Source organism: Ictidomys tridecemlineatus, chromosome 3 (assembly GCF_052094955.1).
Source record: "Ictidomys tridecemlineatus isolate mIctTri1 chromosome 3, mIctTri1.hap1, whole genome shotgun sequence".
Taxonomy (NCBI): domain Eukaryota; kingdom Metazoa; phylum Chordata; class Mammalia; order Rodentia; family Sciuridae; genus Ictidomys; species Ictidomys tridecemlineatus.
Window position 1 is genome coordinate 60000083 of NC_135479.1, and position 26563 is coordinate 60026645.

The following is a 26563-nucleotide window of genomic DNA, read 5'->3' on the forward strand; positions in this document are numbered from 1 at the left end:
TATACCCTGGGAACCTCTCAGGCCTACAAAGTTCAGGGATGACATGTTTGTCTTGGGTCTTAGGAATATCTAAGGAATAAAATTGAGCACGAAGTTCAAGTGGGTGAGAAAGCAGTAATTCAGAGCCTGAACTAAACCAGAGAGCTCAAAGGAGACTGTTAGACATCTTAGAAGTGGATTTAATGGGTATCTGGTAGAGGAAGGGGGATGTGTGTGGCTGCCATGACAGCAGGCACAGAACCTCAGCCAGTAGCTTGCCCCAAAGAAGAAGACAATCCCAGGACTGAGGGCAGAAGGGAGTAGCTAAGGGTTTCTGGGCTAGACTGATCCCAAGAAAAAGTGGGATCAGTCTAACCCTATATCCAGGGGCAGAAAGAGACATGCAGATATTACTAAACCAAAGGTCCCCAGCAACGTTGCTCAAACCAGTAGAGTTGGTTGTGAAAAAAAAATATATATATATATATATTTATTTGCCAAGAAAATTAAAGATCCCCAGAGCAAGCATGTGTGGCTGGAAAGATTCTTCACTCTATCCTGCTGGCCTCCTGCATATGGACCATCAGTGAGACTGAAGCACCTGAAGAGGAAGATGGTCTTCCTTTGAGGCATGATCCTCCCCAGGTTGGGAAGCCAGAATGGGGTTCTTCATGGAACCTGTAAAACAGAATAGGGAACACTGTGGCTTCACCACTGGGTATATCCTCAGGAGGCAGGTGCCAGGAATGGGAAGGGATCTCAGCATTTCATGAAAGCCCATCACACCCTAGGGACAGTCCCTCTCCCTGCCTCCTTACTTCCATAAGCATTTCCTGAACCCCTGTCATATGCCAGTCAGGAATCACCCCCCCCACACACCCCCAGAAGCTTAAAGTCCCTTGAGGTCACAGGCCATGTTTCAAAAAACAGAACATGTGAGACATGCTAACAAGCAGGACAGAAATGGTTTAGGAGCTTAGAGAGCTCAGAGGAGAGGAGACACATTATGTTGGAATGATGATGGGTTTGGACATCCAGAGGGGCAGACGAACACTTCCCATAGAGACATGTCCAAGTGAACCAGAGAACAAGGAGTGCTGCGACTCAAGTGGCTGCCACGTGGACAGAGGTGTGGGGGAATGGACCTTGACCTCAATATTGAAGAGTGTGGCCTCCAGACTGTGGGAGGTATTGTGTATTATGGGCTATGGGGAGTTTTGTCTACATTAGTAGAAAAAGCATGCAATAAACCTGAAGCAGAAAGACTTGTCTGAATGTCAGGTTGTAGGATGGGCCACCCATGCAGAAGCAGGGTAAATGAGAGGCAGAGGCACAGGGGTGAGCTGCTGCCTGAAAGATCAAGGACTCCAGGTGAATGTAGGGGAGAATGGGCAGAGACCTTCAAGGCCTCCCACCTGGGTGTGGAGAGTGTGCCCAATAAGGTAGTCCCAAGGCTATTCCTGTTGAGAATGTCAAGTTTGCATTGAGAACAGACAGGTGTGGAATGTTGGGGGCAAAATGAAGGCCAAGATGACTCTCAAAGTCTCAGTATTGAAGTAAAAGAAGGGCGGTGCAAAGAGAGGGTAGAAAGGAAACCTAATGGCATGTGAGGGCCAGGAGCCGGGAAACCAGCAGAGCCTCCCTACAAGGCTCATGAGAGACTCAGGGAAGCTGTTTGGGATGAGGGGGCTGGGGCCACAGGCACAAGCGGGTGACATTCTTCAGAAAAGAAAAGGAGAAAGGAGAGAAGATGAGCCAACAGAAGACAAGGTGAGAGCTCTTGAAAGTTCCAGAAAGAAGGCACAGGATGTAGAGAGTTAATCCTCAGAATAGGCCTCTGAGGTGGAAGGAAACAGTCCATCTCGGTGTTGAGTCAGCCAGGTGGGAACCAGAGGAACCATCCTATGCCAACAGGGAGGATGAAGACCACAGACATGAGGTGAGGGAAAGGGAATGGCTTCTCCCAGGATGTGAAGGGGTTGGGGTAAAAGGGGATGGAGGCTTAGGTAGTAGGGGAAAGCTCACCAAAGCTGTCCTGCCATACTAGAAAGTGCCCCAAGAGCCCAGAGAGATGCCATCTGTGCTCTTCCTAACTTGTGCCCCTGCTGGGCCCCCAGGCTGTACCCAAGCATGACAGGGAGCAGATCCTTAATAACCAACTGGATGGGCAAATTACAACCCCAACAAGAAGAGAAAATGGGAGTGAGGCAGGGAGAAGGCTGGGCTGGAGGAATCACTAAGAGCTCCCCAGGTGACTCCCTGAAAACAGGTCAGCAGGTGAGTTGAAGTGGAGAAGAAAGGAGGAGACGTACCATTTTCAGGGGGCAAGCCCTGTGGCAGGAGCAGGCCTGGAGTGCAGCTGCAGAGCAGCCATGGAGGAGGCCTCAGGGTCCCAACCCAGACCCTCCAAGGCTGTGAGGCCCAGAAGATGCACACATGTGCACCTGCCCCAGGGCAGGGGCTCCAGCCCCACATCTACTCACCAGGGGCATTGCCTTCCGATGGTTCCTCACGCACTGTGGAGAGTGTCTGCTCCCACGAAGCCCAGTTCACTTCCTCCACCCTGCAGGCAACAGAGAGCTCTGGGAATACAGTGGTCCAGGCTGCTTTGTCCCAGAGAGGGGCTGAACCCCCAAGTGGGTGAACTATGAAGAAACTCTCATGGACCCAGGGATAGTGAGGAGAATGAGATTTCTCTACCCTTCTCCCACAAGGCACTCACATCGCCCCAGGAGCACAGCCCTTGTAGCTACTAGACTAAGTCCCCAGAGCCAGGTGCCTGCGTGGAGGAACAGGTATCCATCCCTCCTTTCCACCTATTCGCAGCAGCCTGGGTTGCACAGAGCAACTAAAGAGGAATTGAGATCAGGTGTGTCTTTGTGCTCTGGATTCTGGGGCCTTTTTGTGGCTGCTTCTCAGACATAAACCCTTCATCCTATACCCCCATTCAACGGCTGCCTCATGCTATGCATTTGTCTCCAGGTTCCCTCTCCAGATGCTCCAGGCTTCCCTGAGTATGGAAGGGCTTGTTCTCCATTTTAAGGATTACATCTTCAAGATCAGGCTGAGAAAATTGGAGGAGCAGCCCAGCTGGGGAAGGCTAGTGTGCTTGTAACCCCAGCACACTCTGGCTGGGGTGAGGGGTCGCCAGGGAAGGACCTTCAGTTTAAGACACTAGGAAAAGCAGACGGCCAAATAGGCAGAACCACAGGCAGTAGCAATCTGGGGATTGTGAGATTCAGCATCCCTGATCCAACCTGCCCAGATGCAATCCCTTGGCACTCCTGGGCCTTGCCTCTCCCACCAGACCTGACTACTGGCAGCTGTCTCCTGGCTTTTAGGAGAGTAAGACTGGCCTGCACTGCTAGTGGGCCCTACGGATTGCTGGATTAGCAAGGCCCCCACCCTTCCCTACCCACTTCACTTACCTGAAGCACCAGCGTTCATCAGGGGTGCCATCTGGCCTGGTGCCAACTTTCAGTAGCACACCTGCCCGTTGCTTCTTCCTTCTGCACCACCAGTAGCCATTCTCCATCTCCAAGACACAGATGGCTTTCTAGAAATAAAGGATGCATCAGAAAGAGCAGCCTGGAACACTGGAGGGAAAGGTACACAGGACAAGAGAACTAGGAATATACCCCACAGCAATTTATAGTATAACCCAAAGCCCACTAAGCATGTGGATTCAAATCCAGCTCCAAGGCCTGATTACCTCTCTGAATCTCAGTCTCCCCATTTGTAAACCAAATGGTCCCACTTTACCTATTAGGAGCACAGAATGAGAGCTCTGTGAGGGAAGGGCTTTGTCTCATTCTTTGCTGTGTGTGTACTACCTAGAACTGTTCCTAGTCCACTTTACCTACTAATAATAGGCAGTCAAGAAATACTAGGTAGGGCTGGGGTTGTGGCTCAGGTGAGGCACTGGGTTCAATTCTTAGCACCACATATAAGTAAATAAAATAAAGGTCCATCAACAACTGAAAAAAATATTTAAAAAAGAAAGAAAAAAAGACTACATAATGTTGGGCGTGGTGGCACACACCTGTAATCCCACTAACTTTTGGGGTTGAAGCAGGAGGGTCACAAGTTCAAGGCCAGCCTCAGGAACTTAATGATACCCTCAGCAACTAAGTAAGGCCTGCCTCAATATAAAAAAAAAATTATTTTTGACTGAAAAAAAGGACTGAGCCAGGCATGGTGGCACACACCTATAATCTCAGTAACTCAGGAGGCTGAGGCAGGAGGATTGCAAGTTCAAAGCCAGCCTCAGAAATTTAGCAAGGCCCTAAGCAACTTAGCAAGACCCTGTCTCAAAATTGAAGAAATAAAAAAGGGCTGGAGAATGTGGCTCAGTAGTTAAGCACCCCTGGTTTTAATCCCTGGTACTAAAAAAAAGGAAAAAAAAAAAAAAAACAGAGGAGTCTCAGTGGCCGAGTGCTTGCCTCGCATGCATGAGGCACTGGGTTTGATCCTCAGCACCACATTAAAAATAAATAAATAAATAAAGCAAAGAGATTTTTAAAAAGATTTAAAAAAAAAAAAGATCAAGGATATAGTTTATGGTAAAGCGTTCCTGGGTTCAATTCTCAGAGCCAAAAAAGAGAAAAAGAAAATAAATACTAGATAATAATAATGAAAATAATGACTACATTGACCACCCACTAGGCACTGTCCTGAGCACTTTTTATCTCTGAGCTTATCCTATCCTTACAACAACCCTCCTCAGGAAGGAATAAATGAGGGAGTCCAGAAGTTGGTCCTGCTGAGCTCAGCCCACTCAGTTAGGTGCAGAGCCCTGGACAGTCTCCAGTGGGATGGACCAAGCTCAGCAGGGTCCTGGGCACCCCTCAGCAAGAACACAGAACTCAGAGGGGGGAGTGGCACCTGCAGCTTCCAAATGCTCCAGCTATCCGTGGCAACGTTGTTGACGGTCTCGCTCATGAGAGCAATGAGCATGTTGAGAAGAAGGACGTAGGTGAGCAGCACGTAGGCCAGCAGCAGCAGCAGGACCACCCCACGGAAGCGCAGCTGTTCCTGGAAAGCCAGCTCGCCCATGCCAATGGTGAACTTGAAGAGCTCCAAGGAGGCATCCAGGATGCCCCTGTATGGTGTTGCCTCATTCTCCTGCTCTGTCCCAGGCTGAGCTACCTCGGTGGCATTGTTTCCTGCAGGGGTTCCAGAGTCCCGGGCCTCGCGGCTCAGGCTCACCAGGGCTGTGGGAGGGTGGGAGAGGGATCCTCAGCCTGAGACCAGCCAGCTGCAGGTCTAAATGTGTGCAGGGAGGGTGGGGAAGAGGTGGGGACCAGAAAGGGCCTTTACCTACAGCAAAGCCGAAAAGGAAGACCAAGTAGACCAGAAGGAAGCGGAGTAGGTCCCTCAGGATGACCTGGAACACACAAGTCAGGAGGTGAGTGGTAGCTGGGCCACTCACTACATATGATCCCAGACCCCACAAACATGGTCCCCATGTATAACACACACACACACACACACACACACACACACACAAGTACATACACAGGCCCTGTGCAGCCACACTGAGCAGAGGGGTCTTTTAAACATCTGCCTCAGATTGAATCATTTTCCTACCAAAAATCCTTCAGCAGCAAAAAATTAAACCGAATTATCATATGAGAGGCTAGGGCTGTGGCTCAGTGATAGAGCACTTGCCTAGACGTGTGAGGCTCCAGGTTTGATCCTTAGCACCACATAAAAATAAATACATAAAGCTATTGTGTCCATCTACAACTAAATGAATAAATAAATAAAATTTAAAAAATAAAAACAAAATAAAGGTATTGTGTTCATTTACAACTAAAATAATAATAACGATAATGGTTAAAATGAGGGGCTGGGATTGTGGCTCAGTGGTAGAGTGCTTGTCTAGCATATGTGAGGCACTGAGTTTGATCCTCAGCACATACAAATAAATAAATAAATAAATAAATAAATAAATAAATAAATTTCACTAAAAATATTTTAAAAAATGGTTAAAATGAGAGCTGGGATTGTGGCTCAGTGACAGAGCGCTTGCCTAGCACGGGCGGGACCCAGGTTCAATCCTCAGCACCACATAAAAATAAAGGCATTGTGTTGTGTCCATCTACGCCAAAAAATAAATATTTTTTTAAAAAAAAGGTTAAAATGAGCCGAATGCAATGGTTCACACCTGTAATCCCAGCGACTCAGGAGGCTGAGGCAGGAGAATCACAAGTTCAAAGTTAGCCTCAGCAACCTATCGAGGCCCTAAGCAATTTAGTGAGGCCCTGTCTCAAAATAAAAATTAAAATAAAAAGGGCTGGGGATGTGATTCAGTGGTTAAGTGCCCCTGGATTCAATCCTTGGTACATTAAAAAAAAAAAAAAAAAGTTAAAATGAGCCAGGTGTGATGTATGAGGTTGAGAAGATGAGGCAGGAGATCATAAGTTCAAGACCAGTGTGAGCAAATTAGTAAGACCTTCAGCAACTTAGTAAAACCCTCCCTCAATATAAAATAAAATGAAAAGGGATAGGGATGTGGCTCAATGGTAGAGTGCCTATCTAGTGTGTACAAGGCCGTACATTCCATCCACCAAAAAAAAAGTTAAAATGGTAAACTTTATGTTAGGTCTATTTTATAAGGTTTTTTAAAGTATTTTATTGTAGATGGATACAATACCTTTATTTTGTTTATTCATCTTTATGTGGTGCTGAGGACTGAACCTAGTTCCTCACACATGCCAGGCAAGCGCTCTGCCATTGAGCCACAGCCACAGCCCTCTACTTTATATAAAGTTTTGTTGTTGTTGTTCGTTTGTTTTTGTTTAAAAAAAAAACTCTAGGAACCTTCAGATTCCTCCCCCTGAACAAAGCCCCCGGCCCCCTCCCTGCCTCCTCTGCTCTGCCTCATTCTCCTGCCTCTTGGCTCTGTCTCAAGCTCTCTCTATTTGTTCATCCCCTTTTCCTTTGTTGTTAGGATCCTTCCTCTTCAACACTGGTGGCTGAATCAAACTTCCAGGTCTCCACTTGACCATCACCTCTTGGGAGAAGCCATCACTCTCTCAAGTATCCTCTGTTCCCCATTCTGTCACAGTGTCCTCCGTGTATTTCCTTCACAAAATCTAGCAGTTGGTGGCGTTCTCAGTTGTGGTAATTTTCTTAGTGTTTTCATTTTCCCCACTGGACTGTCAGCTTCAGGAGAGTAACAACTTGTCTGTTCTGTTCCCTGAATATTCTCAACATGTAGAGCAGGGCCTGGCCTATAGCAAACACTCCCTAAATGTTTGAGGAATAAATGGATGGACACAGACACATGCAGATGCCCCCATGTCACAGGGCACAGAACACAGATGAGGGTCTGTGCCTATTCTCTGTTCCTTCATGAAGAAGGATACACGTGCCCATGTGTAATACCTCTAAGCACACGTGTGTGCATGTCTATGTATGCAGACTGGAGCAGGTGTGTGCAAACATGCCCTTGCTTAAGGTGACATTCAAAGAGTGACTGAGTGAACAACTCACAGCAGACACACTCATGCCCTTTTCTGCCCAGGTTATCTGTGGAGGAAGGCTTCCGGATGCTGGAGGACAATGGGAGTCCCACTGGGCTGTGATGGCCAGCTTTGTCCAGTCTGGCTGCCCCTGGGTTACCTTTCTCTCACCTTCTGGATCATGACGCTGTAGATGCCTGTGTGCTGGAAGCCACGTGTATAGTAAAGCAGGTTCAGCCAGCCCAGAACCAGCGAGGACACAAGTAGGGGCAGGTACCACTCGATGGCCATGAAACACAGCACCTGGGACAGTACCGTGAGCAGAGCCTGGAGCAGACTATAGGGGGGCAAGATCTGGGTTACCTTCCCAGCCATCTGGCAATATTCTCCCAACTCCCACTGGCCAGCACTGACCACTACTGCCTCTTCCACCACAGGATGCCATCCATCTGCAACCAGACCCAACAGGACCTGACCTCCCTCTTAGGCAAGTTATTTAGCCTCTGTGGGCTTCAGTTCCTTCCCCTGTAAGATGCGCATAATAACAATGGCACCTACTCATAGAGTGTCTTTGAGGATTAAGTGAGACACTACAAGGAAAGAGTGGGGGGCGGGGATCCACGGTTTCAGTAAAGGTAACAATCACAGTCATCATCTACAAGGAGAGGAGCACAAAGGAGCCCTAACTGGGTGGCAATCAGGACTCCCAAGTCTACCTCATGTTAGGAACTTCCTGGGCCCAGCCTGGTACCTTCTGCCACAACAGCCTCTCCCAGACTCAGAGACCAGGGAGGTAGGGGAACAGGGGAGAGGGAGACGCCACATACAAGAGAATTTCAAAGTAACTGTCCACAAAGGAGATCCAGATGAACAGTCGTCGGCGCCAGAAGTACCACAGCTATGGAAAAAGACAGAGGGGTGTGAAAGTTACTCTCCAAGCACACAGTCTGGCTGCCCCTCAGGGCCTGGATCCCAGCTCCCTATTTGTGCCATGCACACTGTTGTGGGAGCCTGACCAGCCCACCTTAGTGGTGAAGGCAGTAGCTTTGACTTGGAAGGGATTCGTGAATCCTGAAAACCTAGATAGCTTTCAACCTTCTTACTAAAAAGAACAGCCTTAGCTAAGCATGGTATTGCACAACTATGGGTACTCAGGAGGCTGAGGCAGGAGCATTGTTTGAGCCCAGGAGTTTAAGATCAGCCTTGGGCAACTTAATGAGACCCCCATTTCCAAAAATATAAATAGTCGGGCACAGTGACACACACGTATAATCCCAGTGACTTTTGAGGCTGAGGCAGGAGGATCGTAAATTGGAAGCCAGCCTCAGCAATTTAGCAAGACTCTGTCTCAAAATAAAAATAAAAAGGGCTATGGATGTGGCTGAGTGGTTAAGTACTCCTGGATTAAACCCCCTGTGCAAATATATAAATGAACAGCTATCTGGACACAGTGGTACATGCTTGTAATTCTGGGTACTTGAAAGGCTGAGGCAGGAGGATCACAAGTTTAAGGCCAGCCTCAGCAACTTAGCGTGACTCCGTCTCAAAAAATAAAAAGGGCTGGGGATATGGTTCAGTCATAGAGCACGCCTGGATTCAATCCCCAATAGCACCAAAAACAAAAACAAAGAAGAAGAAAAAGAAGAGCAGCCACCTGTAAATACCAGACAATTCTATAGGCCTCCTGATGCTTGTGGATCTAGATGAAGAACCCAAGTGGACCTAAGGAGAGCTCCTTCTCCCACCCCTAGCCTCCTGGGGCGCACCCTGTACTCCAGCCAACCTGGGTTTGGTGCCTGCATCCTACTGACTCTGAGAAGGTCCCATGTCTGGGCTTCATCCTGACTCCTGAAAAGCTTGAAGCATTTCTTTTTCTTTTAGTGTTTTATTTACATTTTAGTTTTCGGCAGACACAACATCTTTGTTTGTATGAGGTGCTGAGGATCGAACCCTGGCCGCACATATGCCAGGCGAGCGCGCTACCACTTGAACCACAGCCCCAGCCCCAGCTTGAAGCATTTCTGACTAAAGATGTCCTCCTGCAGAAGATGGGCTAAGCTCCACCTGCCATCGGCCTTCTGTGCTCCCCAAGCAAGGCCCACCCCAGCCAGCTAAGGGACCCAGAGACAAAGGCTTTCAGTTTGATTCCCAGGGGAGCAGAGCCTTCACTACCAAGAAATCAGAGAAGCCATCTGCTATCCCTCAGGTATCCCAAAAAGCATGGCAGGATGAGTACCAAGGCCCCAGAAGACAAAACCAGCACCTGTGGCCCTCAACTGGGGTAGGGCTGGCTGGTCTGAATAGGACTGGATATGGAAGGGATGTAGGGTGGGGAGATGGGCGGAAGCCCTTACCTGGCCCAAGAGGAGGTAGATTCCCCCAAGCAGGATCAAGATGTGGCCCAGCAGCAGCATCGAGTTTCCACCTGTCGCTTTCAGCGGGAGGAAGGCCTGCTAAAGATACACACATGCTGATAGGACCTGGGACCTGGATCCTCCCCCTAATAGCTGACAGACCATGCTGAGACTCCACTACAGAGAGGGAACGTGGGCTCCAACCAAGCACCCCTGGATTCCAGTCACTTGAGAGGCACGTTATATAGTGGTTGTAAATGTGGGGTTTGGAACCAGAATGTCTGGTTTCAAATCCTGTCTCCACCCCTTACAGTCTGGGTGAACTTGGGAAAATTACTTAACCTCTCTGTGTCTCCCTTTCCCCAAATGAGGATGATAATAATTAGTTATCCCTGAGAGATGTTGTGAGCATTCACTTTTTAACACATGTCAGTCACTTAGAATACAGTTGCACATATGGTGAGCACTGGATCAGTATTCACTACTATTATTGTTGTTAGTTCTAAGAGGCTGGCCTCCATAGACCTTGGGTATATCCCTCAAGCCACCTAAGCCTCAGAGTTATCCCTTGTAGGATGGGGGGGGGTCCCTGCCCATTTTCTTCCAGGGTTGCTTCAAGTAGGCTTCCCCCAGAATATTTCCCTCCTTGCCCTTGCCTTCTCCAGAGCAGGCTGGTGGTAAGCCACAGCAGTGAAGACCAACATGTAGATCAGGTAACTCAGGAAGTTGAAAAAGAACCGGGGGATGAGCATATCCCATTTCGCCTGCAGCAGTTTGTTCAGTGGTTCCAAAACCACCATGCGGTGTCGGTGCTGGGGTGGGATGGGGAGAGCCATGTTTAGGTAGAGACAGAGGATGGATAGATAGCAGGTATAGACAGAGCGACCACTTCATGTCAGGCTACCTGTAAGGGCCAAGGGAAATGGAGAGGAGTAGGGGTAGAGGTGGGGTCCCACACCACCTGGGAGTCCCAAATCTTCCCTCCCCACCTGCCTCCACCCCAGCCCTCCTGATCCTCCGTCCATAGCAAGTGCTCGTCAATAAGAGAGACCTCAATAGTTGCCTCTAGAAGACCTTGGCATGATCCCCGGGTTGGGTAGGATTTAAAGTGTGGAATTAGTGCGGACCTGGCAGCCAGAGTCAGGGTATGCAGCTATAACCCCACTTGCACAAGAATGGGGCAAGTGTGGTCCACGAGGCAACCCTGATTTGAGCCAGGCCCTTTAAAAGGCACCCCCACATCCCCATAGGCTCACCGGGCTTTTGCAGTGAAAGGCAATGATCTCCAGCACTGAGTTCTCCTCCCAGCTGTCCACAGAGGCCAGGTCATACAGTGACACCCGAACAGGCCCATAGCACCACTCGGTGAACTTTCGAGAAAGGGGCTGGCACAGTCCTGAGAACTCCCGTTGCAGGATGTGCCTGAAAATCTGCGGGACAGCCCCATGAGCTTGCTGGACCCACTCCCAGTACTGATTCTGGGTCAAGGCTGGGAAACAACCAGCACCCTGCAGAGATGCCTACCATCTGCAGAGGCACGGGGCAGGCTCCCACACCCCCTGGAGTCCCCAAATGGCTCCTTCCCACCTGTCTCTCTACCCCAGCCTTCCTGGCCCTCCATACATGGGTCTTTGTGTGTCTTAGCTCTTCCACACATCATGCCGGCTCAGCCACAGGACAGCTCTCATGCCCACCCTTCCACAGATATGCGGGCCTGCCGGCCAGCCAGGCTCTCCCTTCCCCCCTCCTGTCCCTCTTTCCTGAACTCCTTAGATGGAGTCCACATATACATGTATATGCACTTCTGTGGTCAGAGTACAGAGCTTTCAACAGAATAGAAAGGGGTCCCGAACCTGAACAGTTAAGAAACAATTTGAGGCCTGTGTGTGGTGGTGCATGCCTGTAATCTCAAGCTGAGACAGGAGGATCGCAAGTTCAAAGCCAGCCTCAGCAAAGGCGAGGCACTAAGCAAGTCAGTGAGAACCTATCTCTAAATAAAATACAAAAATAGGGCTGAGGATGTGGCTCAGTGAGTGCCCTGAGTTCAATCCCCAGTACCAAAAGAAAAAAAAAAGAAAAGAAACAATTTGATTTCACGAATGAGAAATGGGGGAAAGAGGGTACAGATGGGAAGGCACACCCTGGATTTCAGTCACTTGAGAGGCACGTAAGCAGGCACTCCAGGGAACATGGAGGGCAGGAAAAAAGTATTAAAACTTCAATGTACAGTAATCCCAGGTAGTCAGAAGGCTGAGGCACAGGAGGATTCCAAGTTTGAGGCCAGTCTGGGTGACTTAGTAAGATCCTGTCTCAAAATAAAAAATAAAAAGAACTGGAGATAGAGCACCACTGGGTTCAACCACCAATACCAAAACAAAACAAAAAAAGATTTTTATTTATGTTTATTTTTATCTTTAACCACCCTCTTTTATATTTTATCTTAAGACAGGGTCTCACTAAATTGTTGAGGCTGGCTTTGAACTTTTGTTGTGAGGAGGGGGTACTGGGGATTGAACTCAGGGGCACTCGACCACTGATCCACATCCCCAGCCCTATTTTGTATTTTATTTAGAGACAGGGTCTCACTGAGTTGCTTAGTGCCTCACCATTGCTGAGACTGGCTTTGAACTCGCGATCCTCCTGTCTCAGCCTCCTGAGCTACTGGGATTACAGATGTGCACCACTGCCACCGGCTTGGCTTTGAACTTTCGAGCCTCCTGACTCATTGGGATTACAGGACTGCACAATCACACCTTTTATTTTTTATCAGGATGTTTTTATCTTCACCTTTAAAAAATGCCTACTTTCTAAGTGTTGGCCCTGTGTAACTGCAGAGGTTGTGAGGGCTTTGACAATAAGGTTCAAATACTAATAAGCTAAAAAAAAAAAAAAGAAAGAAAGAAAGAAAGGGAAAAAAATGAGAGGTGGATCATGCTTATTCCTTCTACCAAATAATAATAATAATAATAATCATCATCATCATCATCATCATCATCATCATCATCTAGATAAATCAAATTTTAGGCATTTAAAATGGAACTGCAGGTGTGCACAGTGGTGCACACCTATAATGCCAGTGGTTTAGGAGGCTGAAACAGAAGGATCACAATCAAGGCCAGCCTCAGCAATTTAGTGAGACTCTATTCAACTTAGTGAGACCAAGACTCAAAATGAAAAATGAAGGGATGTGGCTCAACAGTAAAGCACTCATCTAACATGTACGAGGCCCTGAGTTTGATCTTCAGTACCACATAAATAAAATTTTTTAAAAAAAGATATTATGTCCACTTGCAACTAAAAAAAATTATTTAAATAAATAAATAAATAAATAAAAAGGAGCTGGGGATGTAGCTTAGTGGTAAGTTGCCCCTGAGTTAAATCCCTAGTACCAAAAAAATAAAATAAAAATAAAAATAATGGAACTGCAAAAGTCTGAAAGAAAATGCAGATATGGATGTGCTATTGTATATAATTTTTACATACAACTATTATTTTATAATATATAAAATTATGTAACAGTTCCCTGTAACAATCTATATAATTATATACAGAATATAATGATATAATAATCGTATTATACATAAAATCTTGTGGAAGGAATTAAGCAATACAATAGTAAAACTCAATAAAATCTTAATTATACATGCAGACATAATTTTTTTGTGGTATCAGGGATTGAACCCAAGGCCTTGTGCACTTGTGCATGCTAAGAAAGTACTCTACCACTGAGTTACATCCCAACCCTTGTTTTATTTTTTGAAACTGGGTCTTGCTATGTTGCCCAGGATCTTTAACACCTGGGCTCAAGTGATCCTCCCACATCACTTCCCAGGTAGCCGGATCTACAAGTGTGTACCACATGCCCAGCTATAAATATAAAACTCTTACATTCTGGATGGCAAAAAACACACCATAATTTTTTCTTTTTTTATATACATTTATTTATTTATTTATTTACCTATTTCTTTATTTCATATGGTGCTGAGGATCAAACCCAGTGCCTCACACATGCTAGGGATGCACTCTACTGCTGAGCCATAACCCCAGACCCTACTTTTTTTTTTCTGACGCTGGGATTGAACCCAGGGCCTTGTGCATGTGAGGCAAGCACTCTACCAACTGAGCTACATCCCCAGCCCACCATAAATTTTTCCAAAAAAAAAAAATGAAGGCTGGGGTAGTGGTGCAGTGGGTAGAGTGAGCACGTGTGAGGCTCCTAGGTTCGATCCTCAGCACCACATAAAAAAATAAATAAAGTATTGTGTCCAACTACAAATAAAAAACAAATATTTTTAAAAATGTAAATAAAAGAAGGCGCACACGGCAGAGCTGTCCTGAGCCCTGCTGCCTTTGCCTTCTCCCGGTGTTCCTGGAAATGTCAGGCTCAAATAACAGGGTCACTGAGAAGAACTTGGTTGAGGAGCAATTCGATGAGGAAAATGTGATTTTAGCACTGGTCCCAGTTACAGAGGAACAAGAATATCCAAGGGAAACAAGTGTTTCTTCAACTGCGGAAATCAAACACGAAGTCTGCCTTCCTCAAACAAAACCTACCCAGGCTATAACCACTAGGCTATAACCCTAACCCTCTGCCTCTTGTAAAATACCATCCCTTCCCTTGCCGACCATTTTGCCTCCAATTAATAAGGTTTCTCGGGGTTACTTTGCGAAAATGGTGCCAACAATTTAATTTGAGTACTGATGGGCCAGAAAATAGAGGTTTATTTATTTGAGGCTACAGAAGCATGCATACCCTGAACAAAGATATGATATTCCTGAAACATCTCAGGAGGCCAGTTTCCAGGAAATGGAAGGCAGTGGCCAAAACAGCAGGGCTTCAGGAAAATCGTGATAAGGTTAAAAGAGAGGAAGAGACTAACATGGTTGAAGTGGTAAATTCAGCTCAGGAGTCCACATGGGCATCTTGGGCAAGGATCCCTGCCAGAGCCACTCAGCACAAGGCTGTGAATTTGTGTCTCAACTCTATTTCTCTGGAGGCCTTTTTGATGCAAACCTCTCGTGTCAGGTGGTGTGTGGTCCATGGCCAATTTCTTTCTGAAGAAACAGCAGGCTGGGTTCGCCTGCAGCTCCATGCAGGTCAGACTTGGGTCCCTGACACTCCCAAGAGGATGATTTCCCTCTTCCTGTTACCAGCCTGTATTTTTTCCACCCTCGGGACTAGAAGATAATCTGTTATGCCCTGAATGTGTAAAAAGGAATAAGATGATGATGATAGGATTAATTATAACAAGAGAGAAAAAGCAATGCACTGTAGGAGACCAAAAGCAATGTTAAAGTACTATTTTGATCTGAAGGCAATTGAGAAGAAACAGACAAAAAGTTTTTTGCTTTCCTATTATTGGCCCCCAAACAGGACATAAATTTGCAAATATTCCTCTTCCCCCTCCCAGGACAAATGATGGAGAGCCCATAGGTAAATCATCACACAGCCTGATGATTGCTGGGCTGGTTCCTGACCGTCTTTCATTTTCAGTGTCTCCTGATCATTTGTGTCAGACTCAAGTATTACTATACTTTTTTTTTTTTAAAGCAGAGCTAGGTTTATGGGAAAACCGAGCAAAAGAGTTCTTTTATACTTCTCCAGTTGATGCGTTTAATATTAATTTTGTGTGTGTGTTTACTGAAGATTGAACCCAGGGACACTCTACCACTAGGCTATAACCCTAACTCTCTGCCTCTTTTTTTGTTTGTTTGTTTGTTTTTTGGTACTGGAGATTTAACCACTGAGTCACATCCCCAGCCCTTTTAATTTTGAGACAAGTTCTCCCAAAGTTACTTAGGGTCTCGCTAAGTTGCTGAGGCTGGCTTTGAACTTGCAATCCTCCTGCCTCAGCCTCCTGAATCGTGGGGTTATAGGCATGCACCACTACTGCCAGCAAAACTAGCCCCTTTTTATTTTTATTTTAAGACAGGGTCTCACTAAATTGCTGAGACTGCCCTTGATCTTGCAATCCTGCCTTAGCCTCCTCTAAGTAGCTGAGATACAGGTGTGCATTATTGCACCTGCTTTAATATTAACATGTCCTATTAGTGTGGTACATTCCTTAATTGATGAGTCAGTATTGGTATATTATTAATTTTGGTGGGGGGTGGGGTACCAGGGTTTGAATTCAGGGGCATTCAACCACTGAGCCACCTCCCCAGCCCTATTTTTGTATTTTATTTAGAGACAGGGCCTCATGAGTTGCTTAGCACCTTGCTAAATTGCTGAGGCTGACTTTGAACTTGAGATCCTCTTGCCTCTGTCTCCTGAGCCACTGGGATTACAGGCATATGCCACCAAGCCTGGCCTTTTATTAATTATTAACTAATTATAATGAGTTATTATCTGTAATTATAATGAATTATTATCTTTATGTGGCACTGAGGATCGAACCCAGGGCCTCACACGTGTAGTCAAGCACTCTACCACTGAGCTACACCCCAGATGTATATTTGGTTTCATGCTTTTTGTTGAACATCTTATGATTTTGATCCGTGTGTGTGTGTGTGTGTGTGTGTGTGTGTGTGTGGTGTGTGTTACTGGGGATTGAACCAGGAAAACACTACTACTAATCTATATCCACAGCCCTTTTTATCTTTTATTTTGGTATAGGGTCTCACTAAATTGCTGAGACTGGTTGAGGGTTGGAGATACACATTTGTAATCCTAGAGACTTGGGAGGCTAGGTCAAGAGGACTGCAAATTTGAGGTCAGTCTCAACAGCTTAGCAAGACCCTGTCTAAGAATAAAAAGACTGAGGGCATGGCACAGTGCTAAAGCATCCCTGGTAACCCCCGCCCCCCCCCCAAAAAAAAGGTTGCCAAAGCCAGCTTTGGATTTGCAATGCTCCTACCTCAGTCTCCCAAGTAGTTGGGATTTTGGCCCCCACCACACTGGCCACTGACTAAGGTTTGACGTGTATCCAACATTCTGCATGATAATTCATGGATTGCTTCACGGACCTTATGCTCCTTCCCTCAGTTCTACCTGTTTTTTCCTCCCGCCAAGCCTCTATAAATCAGATCTTTTTACTGTCATAACTTTGCCCTTTCTAGGATGCTTTATATTTAGAATCATACACATGTATTTTAAAATAATCTGAAATCTGTATTTAAGGTCTCTTCGTTGTCTTCATGGATTATTTTTTTAGTGCTGAGTATATCCATTCTCAAGATATATCACAGTTCATGTATTCATTCAGTTACCGACAGACACCTTGGTTGCTTCCAAGTTTTGGCAGTTATGAATAAAGTTTGCTATAAACAAACAAAAAATGCAAATAAAATAAAGACATGATGTCCATTTACAACTCCAAAATTTAAAAAAAAAAAAATATGGGAGGAAAAATTGCAAGCACTGTAATAGACAAAATACTAAGTCCATTATAAAGAATGGTTACCAATCAATATGAAGAAAATATAATAGTAAATCTAATAACAAAGGAGGCAAAGGATATCAAAAGACTGTCTCCTAGTAAGAAACCCAGAGTTGGGAGGTGGGTGCAGTGATTCACGCCTATAATCCCAGAGGCTTGGGAGGCTGAGGCAGGAGGATCGTATGTTCAAAGGCAGCCTCAACAACTCAGTGAGGCCCTGAGAAACTTAGCAAGACCGTTTCTCCCTTGGGTTCAATCGCTGGTCCCAAAAGAAAAGAAACTCAGGGCCGGGGGTATTGTGGTAGAATATTTGCCTAGCATCTGAAAAAAGACCCCAGTACTTCAACAGAAAAGAAAAAGAAAGAAAGAAATACAAACAACTAAAAATATTCCCCTATGTTTTACAACACAATTTATTGACTGACTGGTCTGCTTATAATGTATAAATAAACACACACATTGAAGGTTGTTTTGATTTGGCATAAATTTGACATTTAAGAAATGTCCCCGATGTTTCCTGTGTTAAAGGTTTTGTCACCAGCAGGTGGTGCTATTGGGAAGTGGTAGATATTTTGGAAGGTGGAGCCTACAGAGAAGAAGAAGGTTACTGTAAGCCCTTGCAAGGGATTCTGGATTCCTGGTTCCTCCCCTCTCCTTGCTTCTCACATCACCATGAGATGAGCAGCTTTGCTCCATCATATGCTTTCTGCCATGATGTTTTGCCTTTCTCAAAGTAACAGGGCCAAGGGACTATAGTCTGAGACTTCTGAAACTGTGAACCAAAATAAATCTTTCTACCTTTTAAGGTGATTCTCTCAGGCATTTTGTCACAGTGACAGTAAACTAACACTAAGGTTCAACCTGAAATTTTTTCTTATGGATAGGAACGCTTCATTGAAAAGTGGAACGACCAGTGCTCTGGTCTACCACTCAGGCTCTTTCCACAGATGTTTCTGGCTGAGTCCTGCTGCTTCCAAGAAAGAGAGAGACAACAGGGAGGGGGACAGCAGCTTACCTCAATTTTACCCTCCTTGGCAGCCAACTTCAAGGGTGTGAGGCCCTCCAAGTTGCAAATGTCTTCAAGCTGCACAGTAGGGCAGAGGCGGGCTCCTGCTTGAAGAAGATCATCATACATGCGGATCACCAGTGCGCTGTTCTCTTTAGAGTTGTCTGCAATCATCACCAGGGCCTGGAGGGCTGTGTTCCCCAAGGAGTCAGCGGCCTGCAGGCTAGCACGCTGGTGCGGATTCTCCAGGAGATAAGTCACCACATCCCATTGCTTAGTACAAGCAGCCAGAGATAGAGGCAGCTCACCTGTGGATAGGGAAGGGGTCAGCTTGGGCCTCAGGCCTCTCAGCTTCCATTCCTCCTGCTCTTTGGACAAAAGGTCAGGCCTCCTTGAATCAGGTCAGGCTTCATTACCATATAAGGGAATAAAACAGAGGCCACCCAACCAAGGTCCTCTCTCCCCTGCCTCTTACACTATTCTTTTCAAGAACCCAGAACATTGTCCTTTAATTCAGACTGATAAAATCCTTTTTTTTTTTTTTTTTTTTTTGGCAGTGCTTGAGATCAAACCCACAGCCTTATTGTGTTCTAGGCACGCACTCTACCACGGAGCTACATCTCCAGATTCCTCAGTCAAGTCTTGACACAGGCCAATGCTAGCATCCCCCTTCCTCCCTGCCTGGGCTTGATGCATGCTGAGCCTCCTCCTCAACTATATGAGGATACAACATAATTTAAGGGCTGGGGATGTGGCTCAAACGGTAGCGTGCTGGCCTAGCATGTATGCAGCCCAGGTTCGATCCTCAGCACCACATACAAACAAAGATGTTGTGTCCACTGAAAACTAAAAAATAAATATAATTCTCTCTCTCTCTAAAAAAAAAAAAAAAAAAAAAAAAAAAACATTTCTTAAGACACCTTGCTTTTGCAGGCAGCCTAGTGGTTTGAAGAAGGGTATCAGGGTCAGACACATGTGGGTTTAAGTCCAGTTCTGCCACACACTAACTGTGTGAACTTGAACAAGGACTTGCCTCCTCCATACCTCAAAGTATCCAAGAAATGTTCACTCACCAAAATAGAAGCAAGTTCCCTGTCTCTTCTGGAAGAAGTGGCCACAGGCACGGGCATGCACATCTGCCCCATTCTCCACCAGGAGCTTCACACATTGCAGGCTCCTCTTCTCAATGGCAATATGCAGGGCACTGTGGCCTCGGTAGTACTCATCCGTGCACTGGGCATTAACCAGGGGCTGCGGATTGCCAGAGTCTCTATCGATTTGCAACAATGGAAGGATGCAGGCATTGACTCCATCCTGAAGGTTCAGCACCGCCTTCATCAGACATGTCTTCCCTGTGGAGCCCTCTGTGGGAAAAAGGGAGTAGAAGGGACACACAGTGCTCAGAACCGGAGCAACTGGGCTGCCTGCCAATGTGCAGCAAGCCCAGGCTCCAAAGTATCCCATGGGAGGATAAAAAAAGATTATTTCTGTATACTACTGGTGGGAGCATGGTTATGTAGCAGAGTATTAAGACTCCAAACAAGCCAGGCATGGTGGCATACACCTATAATCCCAGCAGCTCCAGAGGCTAAGGCAGGAAGATCATAAGTTCAAAGCCAGCCTCAGCAACTTGGAGAGGCCCTAAGCAACTTAGCAAGACACGTTCTCAAAAAAATATATATATAAAGGGCTGGGGATGTGATTCAGTAGTTAAGCACCCCTGGGTTCAATCCTGGGTCAAAAAAAAAAAAAAAACCCTCCAGGCAACAGATATTAAAATCAACAGGTATAACAAAAATTTCTGAAAGGCTGGGGATGTGGCTCTAGTGGTAATGCGCTCGCCTCGGGGTGCTGGGTTCGATCCTCAGCACCACATAAAAATAAAATAAACATGTTGTATCCACCGAAAACTAAAAAATAAATATTTAAAAATTCTCTCTCTCTCTCTCTTTAAAAAAAAAAATGAAAAAAAAATTTCTGAAAACAAAGTTTCTAAGACATAACTCATCACAAATGCAACATAGTCTATCCATGAGAACATTCAGAGCAGAATTTGTAGGTGATCCCCTCCACTTAATAACTCTGTCTCCTCCAGCAAGTCATTTGGCCTCTCTTAACCTCAGTTTTCCTCTTTGAAAAATGGGGATATTTGGGGGTTATTGTAAAGACCCAAAGGAATAATATAAACAAAATGCTTAGCACCAGAGGGCCTGGCACACTGGAAATTGAGGTTTAAAAAAAAAAAAACTATAAATGATCTAAATAGCCAACAAAAAGAAATGAGTTAAGAGGCTGCAGCTGTAGCTCAGCGAGACACTGGTTTTGAACCTCAGCACCACATTAAAATAAATAAATAAATAAATGAAGGTATTGTGTCCATCTACAACTAAAAATTTTTAAAATTTTAATATTTATTTTTTAGTTTTTGGCGGACACAACAACATCTTTTTTGTATGTGGCGCTGAGGATCTAACCTGGGCCACACGCATGCCAGGCGAGTGCGCTACCACTTGAGCCACATCCCCAGGCCCAACTTCTTTTAATTAGTTAACTAAATTGTGGTAAATCTACACAATGGAAAACTCAATCTTCAGTCATCAGACTGAGGGATGTACTGAAATGGAAAGTGCTACCAGACATATAAGATGCATTAAGTATGCAGGGAACACATTACAAATTATCACATATGACAATGCCCCAATTATATAAATATATGCCTGGCATTCTAAGAAAGTCTGAAAAGATATGCTGCAAGCCAGTAATGGGGGCCCAGAATGACAAACTGGTTTTACCCTTGACTTCATAAATTTCCTTACTGTCCTAATCTTCTAGAGTGTACATATGCTATTTTTCTAATCAGTCCAAAAAATGAAGATATTCAGACTCTGAGCAAAGATGCTCTGCAGCAGGGGAAGAATACGATATGTATATTATATATCTCAATAATGCTGCTCTTTTAAACAGAGAGAGAGAAAGCAAGAGCAAGAGCTTTGAGTAGCCACTTAGCCACTGAAATGGACTTGAGTGGCAAAGACAGGTTGGGAGCCTGGTGGGGTAGGGTGAAGGCAGGAGGTATGGCCAGGACTGTATAGGGGCCTGTCTCCAGTCAGTTCTATTTGCAAGGCCCTCAGCAGAGAGCTGTGGAGAATACTCCCCTCTCTGATCCTGATCATGGTGCAGGCACACTCGTTCAGCCCAGCTCTCAGCCCACAGGACACCAGAGCCCAAAGGTGGCCACAGGGCAGGATCTACCTGTGTATTCCGAGTCAGTGAGGTACTTGCTGGTCCGGTTCAGGTATTCTTGTAGCCCAGCCAGGTCTTCAGGGGCACCTCGGGTGACCACGCTGAAGAGTCGATCACGGTCAAAGCGGTTTGGGTCTGGCTGGCTGTGGGGGAGGTAGTTTATGATTCTTCCTGGAGAAGGGCCATTTCCCCTCCACCAGAAATACCCCCATCCCAGGGAGTCCTGTAAGCACTGCTCACCCCAGGTTGAACGGGATCCCTTCTGAGGGCCTCTGCCTTCTAAGGCAGACCCAGGTGACCCCAATGGCTCAGAGTCACAGGAAGGGGGTTGCTGTTGGGGCATTAATCTGTTGCATCCCCAGGACTCCCTAATCATCACTGATAATTTCAGCATCAACTGTGTATCATAGGCCAGGAACACTCATGTTTCAGAGTCATTATCCTACAGAATCTTTTGGTGCCCACAACTTATAGTCTAGAACTTTTATACAGTTCTGGACAGGGTCTCAGGAGGCACCTAAAGACTGATGGTGGCGGGCTGGGGATGTGGCTCAAGCGGTAGCGCGCCTTGCCTGGCATGCGTGCGGCCCGGGTTCGATCCTCAGCACCACATACCAACAAAGATGTTGTGTCCGCCAAGAACTAGAAAATAAATATTAAAAAAATTCTCTCTCTCTCTCTATCTCCTCTCTCACTCTTTCTTTAAAAAAAAAAAAAAGACTGATGGTGGCTTCATGCACGAGTGACCTTGAGGAAGAAACATCTGGGGATGTGGTTCAGCGATGAAGTGCTTGCCTAGCATGCATAAGGCCCCAGATTCCATCCCCAGCATCGCAAAATAAAAATGAAGAAGGAATGGAGAAAATCTCCCTCTTCCTCTCAGAAACTACATATTGATTGATTTTAGAGTACTCTGCGGGCTGGGGATGTGGCTCAACTGGTAGCGCGCTCCCCTGGGGTGCGTGTGGCCCGGGTTCGATCCTTAGCACCAAATACCAACAAAGATGTTGTGTCCGCCGAGAACTGAAAAATAAATATTAAAAATAAAATTCTCTCCTCTCTCTCTCTTTAAAAAAAAAATAGAGTACTCTGCATTTTTAATCCCCATTCCAGGCCTATCAGTTAAAAAGAAAAGAAAGAAAAATGGGGAAGTTTCTAGAAGGAATCACTCTTTTCTCCATGAGACAAACAAGGAGGTGAAGGAACTTACCCAAAGTGATAAGAGTGCAGAGCCAAGTCTCTCACAGGGGTTATCTAATAATAGTTTCAGATTCTGGACCCCAAAGAGAGTTTAGTTAGCAGGAGGTTTCCCAGAGATAGTCAGAGTAACACACGGACCCAGCCCTGCAAATGTATCAGTCACTGACCAGAGTTTTACTGAGAAACTACACTTCTGGGAAATCTCTCCTACCTTCCCCAGAAGGAACTTCCTACTTCATTAGAATCTAGTAGATGGAGAAGGGGAAAGGGCATGGGGCCATGTCCATATTTATATCTCTGAGGCCTGAAACCATGATTGGGAGATATGAAGTGATAACCAACGTACACAGGGCTACTTGATGCTTTGGGAACCCTCAGGCCACAGCTTACCATCTCCTGGAATGAGTCAAACCACATAAGGGTTGATGATTCTCTGATGAATAAGATGATTGTTGGAATCTGTCACGATGGTATTAGAACCAGCCTCGGCCTCCTCAACACCAGGAAGCTGCAGTCTGCCTCATCCTGGTCCCATGTCTATCATTCCCCCAGCAGATCACATGGCCACAACATGGCTATAATGACTCCACGGCTGGCTTGAGAGTAGGGTGAGCAGTCTGGCTGGCAAAAGTGACCCTTTGGACACTTTCTGCCACCAGAGTAGCATCACAGGGTAGGGAAGCTCAGAGGGCATAAATTGAGGATCCAGAGGACATTGCAGGGCCCATTCTATCTCTATCAGGCTAGCAATACTACTTCCAGAAGGATGAAACTGTCCCAGGTATCCTCTCCTGGTGCTGAATTGGATCACGGTCCTCCAGCACAAACAGCACAAGGCTGATGGCCACACCTCAGGCATGAAGAGGGAGGAAGGGGTTTCCCTGGCAGTCTTGCCCAGCCCATGTGGATTTTCCAGCCTCATGGGGTAAAACTTATGCCAGGTGCAGCTTCCTTTGACTCCTAGCAGGACTGAAAGCAGGACCCCTGGACTTACAGTCTAACTAGCAGAGAGACCTCAGGAAAATCAAAGCACAGAAACTCATCATCCTCAGTCCCCTAGGTCCACATCCCCTGGAGACAGTTTCATCCTTTGGGACAGAACCAAGAATTGCTTGGGACACTTGCAGATATCCTTGCCTCTGTCCCTGGATGGAGTCTATATGGAGATCTTAATATATCCCACAGGTTCCATGACAGGGTTGGAGGATTTTATAGCTAGGTTAAGTACTTTGGAGCTGGAAGAATGTGTCCCTATGAAGAAAAAGATAACTTCAGAGAGCAGAAGACCAAGAATTAAGAAGGTAGCCAGGTGTGGTGGTGCATGCTTGTAATCCCAGCGACTTGGGAGGCTGAGGCAGGAGGATCACAAGTTTGAGACCAGCCTCATCAACTTAGCCAGACCCTGTCTCAAAACAAAAAGTAGGGGGACTGGGATTGTGGCTCAGTGGTAGAATGCTCACCTAGCACATGCGAGGCCCTGGGTTCAATCTTCAGCACCACATAAAAATAAATAAAATAAAGGTACTGTGTCCAATTACAACTAAAAAATAAATTTAAAAAAAATGGGGCTGGGCATATAGCTCAGTTGGTAGAGTACTTGCCTTGCATGCACAAGGCATTGTGTTCAATCCTTGGCAGCACAAAAATAAATAAATAAATAAAAGGGCTGGGGATCTAGCTTGGCGGTAGAGTACCTCTGGGTTCAATCCCTGATACCAAAAAAAAAAAGGGGGGGGGTTGGTGAATAGGAGAAGGAAGGGTGGTGGGAATGACAAACCCCAGAGAACAGAGTGAAGGTCCCCCTCTGGGGCCCAGCAGCCATACAGCTAAGCCGTACAGAAGAGGCACCGTGCTGGGCAGGCTACTGAGCCTAATTGGGGTGCTCTGCAGAAGCAGAGTGGGGGGCCCTTTGCCCCATCTGCATCTGTGGCCTCACCTAGGACCCAGTCCCTTTCGATAGTTGAGGTTCACTTTTATCTGAGGGGAGAAGTTCCGGTCTTCGCCCTGGAACGGTGACTCCATGGGGGGAGGCCCATGCTTTCCTCTGTCCACCTCAGCACCATCTTCTTGGTTTTGATCTGATGTCTCTAGCCTGAAAGCTGGAGGGCTGGAGGGCGAGGTCATCCTGAAGGAAGGAGGCTGCTCAGACCAATTGGAACTTCTGTGGAGATGGAGATGTCAGGGGTCCCTTCTTCCTTGAAGCTCAGTTCTGGGTTGGTCTGGTTGGAGCCTGCAGAAGAAGAGGTTTAGAAGTTGAAAGTCTGTAGATGTACAATACAGGATCCCAGCCCTGTAGGAGGGGAAGTGAGTGAGTGGGAAAGGAGAAGGGAAGAGCCCAAGAGGAGTGAGGAGCCCTGGGGTGTAAGGATGGCCCAGGGACTCAACATGGCCATCTCTTTGATGCAGTCCCACAAAAAGAGCCATGGCTGTTGCCAACTTCCCTCTGGGACTTCCTAACATCTGAGAGGCCACAACCCTTTCTTTTACCCAACATCTTACTGGCGGACAATATTCACCACAGATAAAACTGAAGCTTCTGGGATGGAGCAGAACACCCAATTCCTCACCACAGAAGGGAAGAGATCTAAGGAAACCAAGTGGAAAGCCACCAATCCATCCAGTCCCTAATTTGTTCCCAGGGAAACTGAGGGTCAGAGGGGGAAGTGGCTTTCTCAGGGCCATCAGTGATTAGCAGAACCAGGTCTAAAACCATCTCACTCTCTACCATGAAGTTCCTCTTCCGTTCTCAGATTCTCTCAGGGTCCATCTATGTTTTCAATTTGACTCATGTCTGGGGCATGAAAATGTCATCTCTCCAGGGGCTTCAGAATGGGGCAGAAAGCCCCTCCTTGGCTGAGCAGCGCCTTCTGCCTTCCCAACTGGGCTGGGCTTAGGGAGATCAGCTGACAACAGTCATGTCACACTCACAGGAAAACTGAAACCACAGCCTCTATCACATGGCGAGAACCGGGGTGCCAGTTAGGGTCCCGGAGCCCCTGATCCCCAGTGGGCAGAAGTAGAAAGAAGGGAAAAGAATCAGAGCTGGGTCCGAAGAAGACAGCAAGCAGTGAGAGAAGTGGGTAGGAGGCCGCCAAGAGGAAGCACAGAAGAGGAGGGCCCAGAAGGGAAGGGGACAGGGGACGGAGCTGCTGCTTGCAGGGCCTGGGCCCACTCCCAGACAGCTTTGGGCTCCCAGTGCCTTCTAGGACCTGAATGGGGCTTTTCCACAGAGTAGCCAGGGAAGGCCAGGGCCTGTCTGGCAGCCTCCACTTGCAGTTTGAGCCTCCATCTTTCTGCCCACACCAGCGTCTTACTCGAGCCACAAACCAAGCAGCCTAGAGCTTATGACCCCAAACCCATCCTGGCTCATAGAACCCACTATTCCTCAGCCCAAGCTGCAACAGCTGTCTGTCCAGCCCCATTTCACTTTTCTTCTACCATGGGACCCTCCTGGGACCCCATACACACTGGCAGCAGAGGCAGAGGTTTGGAGGTCCACGGAGAGGGATCCCCCCTACAGTCCCTGGCTGCAGACTGGCTTCCCCACCTCCGTGGTTCATTGTCAGGCTTGGGGCCGATCCCCTCCTACCTCCCCCCGGAATTGCCCACCAACTTACCCCGCAGGCTGAAGCCAGGGCGTGGCGTCGGCTGGCAGCGGCAGCTGGGATCCCCGAGTCTCTGGGGCGGCTGGGGCTCCGAGAGGAAGTGAAGACGGGAGGGGCGGCTGGCGGTGACAGCGGCGGAGCAGCAGGAACCACCCCACCCAGTCCGAGCTCCGAGCTCCAGCTCCAGTGCTACCTACGGTCACCCTCAGCCCGCCCGGCTAGCCAAGCTGGGGAGTGCGGATTTTACCCTCCCGGGTGAGGACCGGCTGGCCAGCACAGACTGACCATCTGGACCCCTGGCCACACCCTGCTCTAGGGAGACTCGCCC

The 26563-nt window shown here is 46.9% G+C and overlaps 1 protein-coding gene and 1 pseudogene across 2 annotated transcripts; one reads left to right on the top strand and one right to left on the bottom strand.

Moving 5' to 3' along the window:
- Positions 1-454: 454 nt before the first annotated feature.
- Positions 455-26563, bottom strand: Trpv2 (transient receptor potential cation channel subfamily V member 2). Of its 2 annotated transcripts, XM_005340814.5 has the most exons (15): positions 26248-26563; positions 24567-24860; positions 21440-21573; positions 19261-19551; positions 18197-18495; positions 11059-11232; positions 10459-10614; positions 9803-9901; positions 8276-8346; positions 7620-7785; positions 5299-5365; positions 4864-5192; positions 3408-3535; positions 2463-2542; positions 455-657 (listed from the first exon to the last, which is right to left on the bottom strand). In XM_005340814.5, the coding sequence occupies exons 2-15, from the start codon at positions 24752-24754 to the stop codon at positions 563-565; spliced, it is 2277 nt and encodes a 758-aa protein (XP_005340871.2). In that variant the 5' UTR covers positions 24755-24860; positions 26248-26563; the 3' UTR covers positions 455-562. The 2 variants fall into 2 exon arrangements, with proteins under 2 accessions (XP_005340871.2, XP_040125542.2); XM_040269608.2 differs by lacking the exons at positions 24567-24860; positions 26248-26563 and adding an exon at positions 23021-24540.
- Positions 14047-15111, top strand: LOC101962924 (developmental pluripotency-associated protein 2 pseudogene; annotated as a pseudogene).